Genomic DNA, 12,916 nt, shown 5'->3' on the forward strand with positions numbered 1-12,916 from the left:
CTCGTCTCGTGTCGAACAGTACGGAGTTGTGGGTTCGAGTCCCGCTCCGGGCCGATTTTTTCTCCCAGCGGTTCTAAATTATTTAAATTAATTTATTTATTTATAATTATTAATATTATTAAGAGATGGCGCCTAACGCTTACCTCTAGTGCCAAATTAATTACGTAATTTATTTAGTATTTAGCATTAAAATAGCCCTATTGATTTACGGCATTCGGTTGGTGTCTTACTATATTGGATATCGGGTTTGGAGATGTTTATTTATATTACGCCTTGCCAGGGCTTGCGATGGTCGGTTGAGAGCCTTATAACCACAATTAAATATCACCTTTGAAAAATTTGAAGTGACTATTCACATTAAAGACTATGAATTGTAAAGTGGATATTGACAGAAATATTAGCTATGGTCAATTTTACTATTTGGAGTATTGTTCACATAAATAGAATATTACATTACATCTAGACAAAAATTAAGACTACAGCAGTCCTTCAAAGACAAATCTTTGTGGATAAATAATAAATTACAACTGTCAACCAGACTGCATCGTGTTTAAACCTTGATTAATTCAATACTTTCTATGGCAGCAAAAGTTGGAGAATTTAATTATGATGGGAAAAAAGTTCTGTATTTGTCTTCAAGATGAAATGTTTTAGAAAATTATTAATACCTTATACAGACCACACCATAAATGAGGAAGTTGGAAATATAATTGATACAGTTGACAAAGGAAGATCAGACATCATAACAAGAATAAAGTGAAAACAACTGACATGGTTTATTCATGTCCATAGATCAAATAAAATCCCCAGCCAGACACTTGAGAAAAAATATCTACTTATGATAGCAAAGGTGCTTTAGAGAAACTTGACAACTAAAAAGTGAAATGAACAAAACAAAATGTAAGAACAAGCAAACAGAAATCCTGTCTATCACCTAGATTGCCTCATTAATTCAAACTGGATAAAAATCTAATTAAAAGTTAATGCTACAGCATTTCATTAATTCCTATTAAAAATAATCATATTGAACAAATTAATTCCTTACTGTTTAGATAAAAAAAATTGAGACATTCTATTTTTTTAAAAATAAGAAGTTCCAGTTAAACCTAGAGCAGACTAGTGAATGCAGTCAAAAACATTCGTAAATAATCTACTTCACTGCCAGAAAAGAACACAGGTTGACTCAGTTGAACTTATATCTAAGCTCCAGCTTTCGAATAGTGCAATTTCTGTCAATATGATCAAGCAGGCATTCCTATGCTTTCGAAGTTAAAAATATATTTATTTATTCTTATTTGTATTATATATGGTAGAATCTCACTTTAATGAATTGCTCAGACAGCCAAAAATCATCTGTTGTTTCAAGAATCCATTACATCACAAACAAATTTCCTGCACACCCAGGAAAATTTTCACTTTTTAACCCCCTGCATATTAGAAATACCAATATTGAAATTATTCAGTTTTTTGAGATCTCTATTCTTTATTCTATACAAACATCTAGGTTACAAAATTGCATATTATACTGTACTGTGTATGTGTGTACAACAAAGCCGACAAACTACATATACCGTAAGAACAAACAGAAGTAAATTACACATGCTCGTTAGCACTTCACGCGACTTCACGACTTATTAAAAAACCTCTTCCGTTTTGGTTTGTTTCGATATCACTTTTCTGCCTATTGAATGCAACAACCAATTGATATCAGCAATGTCACATACAGCCTGTTCATTTATGCTGAAACTTGTCAGGAAGTTGTTCAAAACTTGAAAAGACTCAATGGCCTCACTAAATTTCAGCACCACACTCAAATCAGCATCAGAATGTTCACTAGGTGGCATCGCAATCCCTTTGTACAATTCTTCAATTGTACAAAGAGTTCAATCGTACAAGTGAATCATCAAACTATACAAATTCCCAGAAACACCCAAATATTAGCTACACATTAGAAACAAAACAACAAAGTTTACAATATATAAAGGTAGGAAAAAAAAAAAAAGGGTCCATTATTCCACAATCTGTTAAAACAAGATTCTACTGTATTTTGTTCAATTCAAATTAAGTTTGCTAATTTGGAAATTGTAGTAGTAAATTGTAAAATGTTAAATATATTATAAAATTATTCATGTTATTATTATTATTATTTNGTATCGTTAAAAATTAGAAAATTAAGCCTCGTTTAAATACTGGCTTCCTTTCATGGTCGATCCAGTGTTGCCAGCTAAAACACGTAAAAATAATATTAAAGTAGCCAAGACTTAGCCAAATATTGTAGCGCCACATCACTAGCGGATATTTGAATTTGCCGACTAGAACGCGTTCGAGTTAACCGAGGTGAGAGTTACTCGGGGGCCGGATAATCAATGCTCTACTGTATATAAAATAAAAATTATTAATTGGGCAGTAATCCACACCATTTTTTTTAAAGCACATGAAGTCTTGCAGCATCTCACTCACAAAGAGTATTACACCTATGTCCTCCCAATGATTTTGATGAATTTTGCTATGAAGGTAGTGTTTGATATGATATTGCAGTCATCCAAACTGTTTCATTCTATGGGCCATAATGAGCAAGTTATGGCTAATTAATCGAATGTGGAACTGATTCTCCTAACAGACAAGTAATACATTAGTTTGGACATGCATGTGCTGATCTGTCTGAAAAGAAAGGAACAGCAAGAGAGAGTTGATGGCATGCTTGTTATCCACATTGCAATATTCTATCATTCATTAAAATATCAACACAATTGTTATTTGGAGAATAGTTTAATATCAACCATCATTAAATTTTTAAGTATCACAAATAATTTTTGCATTAGTCATGTTTTATTAATAATTACATCAATATCCTTAAAAACATATCAATGATTTAATTAAACTTATAAACAGTTTTATTATATTATATTAATAATATTTTAAATAAACTTCAGAAATGAAGTCTAACCAGTAAATCAAAAAGTCATTTCATACAATGAGCTTATTTTATTTATTATTCCAATCAGGGCAGTAGCATCTAAAAGACTCTCAATAGTAATTACTTTTGGCAATTAATATTAATATTCTTTACTCAGAAAAGGGAGAAGCTGTGCAAAAATAATAATGGCTTTCAATCCATAAATGGTGCACAGATAAACACTTCCAACAGTGGGCACATTTTATAAATCTATTTTGATCATAATCTACAGCATACAGACAATATTGTAACTCTGTAAATATGAAGCATGCTTCATTGATGCTAAGGAATTTCTCTCTACAGTCAGAAGTCCAGAATACCATCATTAATGAATCATAAATTTGAAAAGTCAGCAGATAATTGAAAGTGCAAGAGTTGCAACTTGATAACACTACTGCATGTATTCCAACTATCATTGCTGTGTATCCTTTTGCATTGAAGAATACCACTAGGCCTGTAAGAATTTCTCTGGCAAATGCCAACAAAAGGTGATGTCAAGAGGATTCACCAGAAAAACACAGTTTTCTAGTAATATTTTAAAAGTAATTTTTGATGTATTGGCAGCTTGACTGAAGAATTTTGTATATCAATCCATACTTGTGTGTCTGCCCCACGAATCTATCACAGAGAGGAAACTTTTCTTTACATTTGGGACTATTTGTCTTTCCAAAAAGAATTCATTTAGAGACTTACTCATTTTGCCTAATTTACTATAAGTGACAGTGAAGTTAGAAGGCACTAGTACCAATCAATCTCCACTTGCACTTTTGACCTGAAGCACTCCTCACATTCTTGTAAATATAGAAAAATGTAGCCTACAATATTACCAGCTCTATTAAACATACTGCACAATGTAGCTATGTTGCTAGATTTTTTGAGACAGCATTCCCAAAGATTGATTTTTGAGCTTTGAAGGTGTAAGCCCTTATAGGCAGTGTTTCATATTGGAAATCACAGCAGTTGGTATTGAATACACAGCCAAAATCCATATCAGAGGACTTTGATGATAAAAAGTCTTTGCTTCCAGCATAATATTCTCTGCTGAATGCAGTGCTGTTTTGCTAACTAGCCATGTTATTTTTCAACTCCAATGCTATGGTAACTCTTAAAACAATGCAACCATGTATCCCTAGCCTTTAAATTTAAGTTATCAATATGAACAGACTTGACTTGAGATTCCATACTGACTTAACTTTAATAACAAACTTTTCCTCTAATTGTCTGCTTTTTTTTCTTTGTTTCCCAATTATAAACAACAAACCTCTATTTTCCAAAAATGCTCTCATGTCCAATTTCCTTATTTTCCAAATCCAAAAACATTGCTCTTAAATTCTGGAGCAGGAAAATGTATCAGATGTGTTTATTTATAAACACTTATCACTTAAAATAAAAAAAATTTACAATCATAACATGGTTAAACACCAAAAAAATTGTCTGTGATAGGTGGAGCATACACAAACTAGCCAAAGGCAGCAGACTATGTGAATGGATACCTTAATTTTTAAACCTTGATAGCTCACTCCTTATGTCCCTTATAATGAAATGGTTTGTGGATTGCATTATCATATTAAAAACTATTTTTGTGCCAAAATTCATCAAAATTGGTGGGGGACATAAGTATAGTACTCCTTGCCAGTCATGTTCATTCTTGTACTGGGAAAGTGTTATTAAGACTAATTTCTTTGTTTTGCATAAAACACTAAGGAACTTGCATCAGTCTTTGTCCAGCATTCTCACTTGTAACAAAATTCTGCAATATCAGTGCCTCTCTTAGTTTCACTTATGCTAATTACTTTGCAAACATGGCTCTAAAACACAAGGATAGCAATGATGGTAGCGCTAATAAGAAAGAAAGGGGAAAAAACTGTAAAGTGTCTACTTTAGAGGAAAAAACATTAAAATTTTAGATGTAGTGACAAAGAAAAGGGTCTGATTCTGAAAATTTTTTAAAGTTGTTTTTATAATTTACAGTATCATGTTATTTATTGTTAAAATAGTTTAATTTGCCTTATTTACATAAAAAAAGTGTGCAATAGGTAAATTAGTATAGAAAATACTTAATAACAAGCAGAAATTATTATGACATCAAAATGTCAGGCTGCAATTTTTAACTGTATTTTTAATTTAAAATATATGATCTAGATTTCAAATTATTAGTGTCTTGCCCCTGTACATCATACTTTCCTGACAACAACAGAGTCATGCCGATCAACTATGTAATTCCTTTCTGCATGTAAAATTTTTTAATTGGAATCACATGACTTCTGGTCTACACACCAGACATTTATATTAAGTTAGTTGGGGGCCTCCTGCCCATAAGCTTTCCATATCTAGTCTTGACTTTCATCTATCTAATACTGTTCTCAAGTTTAAGGACAGACATATAGACGAACAATACAGTAGTAAAAATTTATAGGTCTACAATTTTTTCAAATAGCAGCCCAATTAATGGGGCTTGCTATTTTGTGGAAATTTCAATTTATGCAAGGGGTCTTTGAACATATTGGTTGCTCATGGAAGGGTCCTACTGTACTGTACTTCCAAAGTACATTCTGGTGGGCAACCTCATTTATTTTCTCACTTTTTTTTTTAACTTCTTTCCTACTTCATGAATATTTTATCCTATTAAATAGTGATAAGTACTTTTTTAGTGATGATGATGATAAAACAAGTCTGTTTGAGACATCAAACTTCATTATGACAAGAAATCCAATATGACTGCCACAGAATATGAGTGCAGAAAGCACAGGATGAGAAAATAAAAAAAGTTAAGCATTAGCAGCTGGAGGAAGAACATTGATGATTTGTGAAGTATAGAACTATAAAATACTTGATAAGTTTCAAATACTTTTGATTAATTTATTAAATTTTCTTGTATTCATTAATTTTATTACTCTCTTGCATTTAAATTAAGCCAAACAATCATACTGAAATTGTTGGGCTAATTTTGGGCTACATTAATAATTAATGAATTCGACTAGAAGTAGTTGGTTAAGCCACCATCTCTTATTAAATTTGAATAATTATAAGGCTTGGTTTGGCTTAACCAATTAAAATCGAGTTATGCATTGTCATTTATATATTAAACACTCCCATTTTAATCTTTTTATTATATAAAGTATTGCCTACTTAGTTTTGTCATACACTATTTTATCTTTTGTGTATGGAAGGTAATTTTTATTAAAAAATGGTAAAATGCATAATTTATAAGTCCAAATATTCACAATTTGTTGAAAACAGTCATTATTGCTTACATTCATTTAACTAATTAGCTTGCTTTATACATATGTAAATATACACCCACATCAAGTTAATGTTCTCTTCTGTTAGCCAAAACATGCTGTAACATTTTTGAATGAAAAGTCAATTAGAATATCTGATCCTAATAGACCCTAAAAGGAAACAATAGCCAGACAATGAGTGTTCTAAACATTATCTTTTTTTATGCCGAAGTTTTCTAAGAGAATTCAAGAACAGAGCTGAAAATAAGACAGACAGTAGATGTATTTTTGCTGCTTCCTGAAATAGATAAAAAAGAAGCTGCAATTCTGATGTTACAAATATGGACTGTTATTCAAAATAGTTTTAATTATTTATTGTTTACAGTAATTAATAATGAATCTTTGATGTATTATATATTATAATACATGAAGAATAAAGAAAATATTAAAGAATACATAAAAATTAAAAACAAATCCAATTAAAATTACATTTCCATTCATAAATGTAATAAATAATCTAGTAAAGTTACTGTTTAAGTTATTGCTCAATTTATTAGAAAAATATACAAGCACTAATCAGTATATCATTTTATTCATCTAGTTTATAGTCAAATAATAACAAAAAACAGATTAAGCATTATTTTAAAACTGGAAAATTTTTCCGTGCTAAATATACCACTGTTGTACAAGTATATAAATCATAATTTGATTTGCCAAAAAACAATATTTTTACTGTTTTTGATATACATTAATTTAATATTTAAAATAATTTATTTAATAAGAATTAAATAAAAATATAACAACATACTAGTAAGTTCCAATTGGCTGCTTCTAAGTGCATGATGCATTCAGCTAAATCGTCTAATCCTGTACAAGACTGAAAAAGTAAATTAACATTAGTAAACTCTTAAAATTGTATTTTTTTCATTTTTGCAATTTACTATAATTAAAATTCATTATAACAGTGATGAACCATCATCTTTGGTTAAATTTCCATTTAATATTTCTAAAAAATAGCATAATGCTTACATTTAATCACAAATTTTATTGTTAGTGCTGAATTTAGATTTCAATACTCAATTTTTAATTATCAAAATACTTGAGATAATATTGGATTCAGGAAAATAAATTACTTTTAAGTAAAATTTCCAACTACCATAAAATTATATAGAAAATTTAAAATTTTGTATTTANTGTTTATTTTCTTGAGAAAAAAATATATATATTCACCCACTGAATGAGACTGCATTTCTACACTTAAGCCTACTTTGATAAGAGAAAATTCTACATTTACAGTTTTATAACGACTTAAACTATACATTTTGAAATATTCTAGAATTTAGTTTGAATCTTACTTGAAAATCTGCCAAAATTTGTTCTCTACTTTCTTCCATTTTTTGATGTTTTAAATAATACTACTTCGGATTGATGAATTTCATACAATCGTTTGGTCGGAGAGCAGCACCATCTGTTGTTATTTTACTATCTGATTACATTTAAAATTTTAAAAATGACAAATATCATTTTTAAAAGCTAATTATTTTATTGATTAATCTGTATTAATACACATTAAGTAATATTAAAATTAAATAACTTATTTTAATGTATTTACTCATTTATTATAAATCCGAACGTAATGGATTAGCGAGATTGCGGCCGAAGTTTTCAACGCGTAAACGTGTACGTCGGACGTTTAGCTCCGCTTTCCTGTAAATCTAGAAGTTTGATAATGACGTTTGGAACGTCAGTGGAGTCGTGCTCGACGTTCCAAACACCATTGTCAAACTTCTAGACTTACTTAAAGGCGGCGCTGAACGTCCGACGTACACGTTTTCGTGGTGAAAACTTTGGCCCCAACCTCTCTTTTAACGCGAAAACGTGAACGTCGAGCGCGACTTTCACAAAAACTTTGGCCGTAACCTCGCTACTAATTTTATCAAATTGACTTCCTGTTTATTATTTTTAATAGTTTCGTGTTGAAAAATTATTGTTACATTGAAAAGTTTTCGTGAGTTTTCTTATAAATTTCAATGCATTTTTAATAAACTATAAATTTACTACATATTTTTCGAGAGAATACACAGAGCCACATAAGGTGAGTGTAACAGCACTTTAATACATTTGGCTAAGCAAACCGATGACAGTCCGTTTCAAGTAATAACGGGTAAATCATTGGTTTGCTTATCCAGTTATATTAAATCCGCTTTGCTAGGACACACGTCCTAGTTTAGGGCCTCACATTTTTACATAATGTGTTATAGCTTAGTGTCACAATAAGGTTAAACAGTCTAGGACGGTTCCTAAAAAATAAGTGTCGGAACATCGTTCCGGTCCGTTTCTATCCCAATACACCACTGAACTTAAAACTTTTATGAAAAAAACACATTTTATACGTACTATTACTTGTATGAAATATGTGATATATTTTCTATTTTAATTAAATTTAAGATTTGACTTTATTCGTTTACTACAAATTCTTTATTTTCTAAGTTTATACAGAGAATGTCTCACTAATTATGACTCATATCATAATGAAATTAAATCCATGTATAAGTTGCACATGGATTAAATTTACAGATTGAGCACGTAGCGTTCTGTGGCAGAGTTTCATATCTTTGCATTCGAAAACGGCCACAGAAATATCGAGTGACATGGACACACGTGCATACAAAGCACTTTCCGCACAAGGATTATCATATCATGAGATTTTTAAGGAACTTCAACACAACAGAACAGATGTTTGTCTATCTACTGTAATCAGAGAAATCAGAAATAAAACAGAGACGGTCAGTAACTCAATAAGCCAGTGCCCCCTTTTCAAATGGACGTTTAGTAGACCAGATCAGAAAAATGAAAAACCAAGACTCGAAAGAATATGGAGCGGCAGGCAGTTGCAACATCTGTACGTATGTCTGTCATAGGATAGCATAAGGTACTGTACTTTTATATCTCAGTCTATCATTATTATACCTTTGACTTTAGTATTCGCCTAACATAAACAAAAAGACTGCCCTGTCAGTTGATGGAGTTCCTAATTGTTTGGTCGATCAGAATATTCAAATAAGGAATGGAAGACAAAAAGAAGAAAAAACACGAGACAGGCTGAATAGACTAAGATCTCTCCCAACATATTAATTGTTTAATGTCTATATAACTTACTATATAATATGTCTTGAAAATATTTTTTATGTAGCGTGTAATATATTGTCCAGTAAATATACTTTAGAATTTACAGTTCAGATACTTGATTGATGATGTATATTGTACTGTACCAAGAGGTGAAGATATGAGAACCTAACTTCTTCGGAAAGATAACCAAAGACAAGAAACTTAGAGACAATGGATCCTCGAGAAGACAGAATAAGCGCATAAAAGGGCTTTAAGGGAAAACAAATCCTTAGCAAATGATGAAGGAGGGATTGCATAATCAGAATACGAGTCTATATACGTAAACAAAGTCTAGGTTTTCGTCTCGCCATGTTATGAATGTAAATCTAGAGAATACTATCCAAGATTATTTCAATTTCATTGGTCTTCACCTAGTACTATTCAAATAGTTAAGCGAAAACACATTATATTTATTTATAAAAGTTATTTAACTCAGTGCACATCAATTTATTGGTTCAATAAATCTATTCAGTGATTTAGTTTTAAAAATATTTATTTAGTAAGAATCTTAAATAACAAATTTAATTTAATTTATTNTTTTCAATATATTTATTTTGTTTGTACAAAATAAAGAAATAATTTTTAACGATACAATAGTCTTCGTTAGGCTTAACATCGACGAAAATTCAACGTAAAGCAACATGCAACGGAGAAAAATTTCAACATGGGATAGGTTAATATATTTTTTCGTACATAATTGGTTATCCAAAAAATAAGTTATCCAAACAACCCCAGTTCCCAATTGATTCGGATAAACGACGCTCTACTGTAATTTTGAAATTTCTTCCACAATTTCAGGAACTTACTTCAAAATAACCATAACTCTTTCAGATGGCCTTCAAAGTTTGGTTCACCTTTAAAGGATTAACATTTTGAAATTTCACAAACCATCTTTTGACGATCATCATCAATGCTCTCTCTACATATAAATTGGGTTGTTTGGAAAGTAATTTTGTTTTTTCTTTGGTGGAAAAAACAACTTTCTTATAATATATAAATATTTTATTCAACTATATATTGATCATTTTGGCACAATACCTTTTGCCATCTTTCTGGTAGTAGCATGATTTCAGGCTCATAAAATTTCTGATCTTTGCTTACAAAAAACTGATCCAAGTGATTTTTGACATCCTCATTTGAAGTAAATGTTTTACCACTTAAAAAATATTGTAAAGACTGAAATAAGTAATAATCTGAGGATGCCAAATCTGGCAAATATGGTGGGTGTGGTAGCACATCCCATATCATAGTAAGCTGATATTTACATTCTCTCTAAGTGTTAAAATTGTAATCTGTTCTTAATGTTATTGTGACATTGCAGTGTTCAAGGCTAGTTTATANAGATATGTTTTGCCAGTGCTGTTTCGAGGAAATATGTAGGATGTGAGCGTTTATTAACCAACATGGAAATATGTAGGATGTGAGCTTTCTGCAATAACCAACATAGCATCAAAACGAAGTTCAAAATCCAGCAAATCAAATGCACAAACTGCTCAGGTTGTTAAATCATATCTTACAAGCAATCATTTAAATTTGTTGGTAGCAGACCATTTCCCCTCCAAAAAATATCTCTATATATGCATTTATTATTTACGATATTTGTTATAATTTTTGTTTAATCACTTTATTTCAACTTTTTTTTTGCTAATTACGTAATCGCTCGAACTTTAACGTTAAAGCCTTAACTGTATCATGAACAACAACCGAAGTTGTAGAAGGAAATTCGCTTATTTTACCGATCCAGGGATCCCCCTTTTCCAAATTTTAATATCAACTCAAAATAATTTAAAAAGACAAATTACAATAAAATGGTTTATTATCCAACTATAAGAAATTTCACAACACGCCAAGGAAGAGAGGAAGGAGCAATTAAATAATCAAAATTATGAAGGATTAAAAAAAATATATAAAATTGGGGAATATCGCACTTCTAACAATCTCTGCGAGTATGTGGGTTAAATTTAAAGAATCCGTGCTTCTCGCTTGGACAACTGTATGTGGCCAACTCACGTGTCGGAAAACCTTCTGATTTATTCGTGTACGCACCAGACGGAAGAACAAAAAATATCGTGTATCCACAAAGCACTCCAATAAATAAATAAAATTGAAACAACACTTTGAAATGTTTTCCCGATGAAAATGAATAATAATAATAAGTTTCAATGAAAATGATAAAATGTAAATTTAATTTTATCATAATGAGTTTGCTTGAATTTCCTTTCTTCTGAGATCGCAGTAATGCGCGACGGGTAAGCTAGTACTATTATAAAAATAGCAGATTGTCATTGGCAATGGCAAACGAGTGGAAACATCATTCGCACTTGTTCGCAGAAAGTCCGTTGTTCGAAGCCAGTCCGTTGCTCGAGTCATGTAACGACCAAACAGAAAGTCCGTTGTTTGCAGCGTCCGTTATTCGAGGCGTACGTTATACTAGGCACCACTGTATAATAATTCATCTTCAGTTCTTAAAACTTGAATTTTTTTCAGTTCATTTGTTCAATTATTTAACAGTTATACAAATAGAATATCAAAAAATAAAATTTAATTATGCATTTACAATTTTGAATTTTTAAATACAGTGGGTGATCGGTTAACGAACATAATCCGTTCCAAGACTTTGTTCGCTATCCGAATTGTTCGTTAACCGATTATCGATTTACCATAGGTTTTAATGGGAATTTAATTAATTCGTTCTGGTGACCCCTAAAAATAAAAAATATATACTTTCTTACTATGTTTATTTATATGTAATAATAAAAATACATACGTACACAGTCTTGCATTTTTATTAGTCATGTTTTTTTCCGTTTGAAAGGGTTAATTAGGTAGGGTNCCCTTCCTTCAACCCTTTCTTCACTCCTTTCTCTTCGTAGTGGGCTAAGTTTGCAAAAGCAGACAGCCCTTCCTCCTCCTTTATTATTATTATTATTCAAGCTGTAACAGTTTCTGACGAGTTACCAAACTTGTGTGAGGTCTAGTATTATCTTGGTGAAACACTACATCTTTTCTGTTGATCAATTCTGGCCTTTTCTGTTTGATGATGATATTCAATTTGTCCAGTTGATGGCAGTACACTTTCAAATCAATTGTGGAATTGTCTGGTAGAAGCTCAAAAAAAAATTTCCCTTAAAATCCCACCAAACAAAGAGCATCACTTTTTTTTCATGAATATTGGCTTTTGAAGTGCTTTGAGCTAGCTCATCTCTTCTACTCCATGATCACCTGCATTTGACATTGTTGTATACAATCCATTTCTTGTCACCAGTTATGATTCACTTCAAAAATGGATAATTTTCTTTGCATTTGAGAAGCAAATTACAGATGTTAATGCGTTGGAGCAAATCTTTTTCTTTAAGAACATGTGGAACCCATATATCGAGCTTTGAAACAAAACCAAGTTGTTTCAAGTGATCATAAACAGTTGAATTTGACAAATTTAATCCCAGCGATTTCTTGTGTTATTATTTGAAGGTTTGCTTCAATCAATGCCTTTATTTTGTCTTCATCAGCTTCAACTGGCCTTCCAGAATGTGGTGCATCTTCAATATTAAAACTGTCAGAACGAAATTTT

General features: G+C 31.0%; 1 protein-coding gene across 1 annotated transcript in view; it reads right to left on the bottom strand.

Moving 5' to 3' along the window:
* Positions 1 to 7,663, bottom strand: part of LOC111634825 (FAS-associated factor 1-like) — a 60,995-nt gene extending 53,332 nt beyond the window's left edge. The window contains exons 1-2 of the mRNA XM_023379658.1: positions 7,533 to 7,663; positions 6,986 to 7,054 (exon numbers count right to left, since the gene is read on the bottom strand). Coding sequence (XP_023235426.1) covers positions 6,986 to 7,054; positions 7,533 to 7,571 — 108 coding nt within the window. The 5' untranslated portion in view covers positions 7,572 to 7,663. The remainder of the gene's footprint in view (positions 1 to 6,985; positions 7,055 to 7,532) is intronic.
* Positions 7,664 to 12,916: the final 5,253 nt, after the last annotated feature.

This window comes from Centruroides sculpturatus, unplaced genomic scaffold (genome assembly GCF_000671375.1).
Source record: "Centruroides sculpturatus isolate CEXI.00-Female unplaced genomic scaffold, Cexi_2.0 scaffold852, whole genome shotgun sequence".
In the NCBI taxonomy this organism is placed as follows: Eukaryota; Metazoa; Arthropoda; class Arachnida; order Scorpiones; family Buthidae; genus Centruroides; species Centruroides sculpturatus.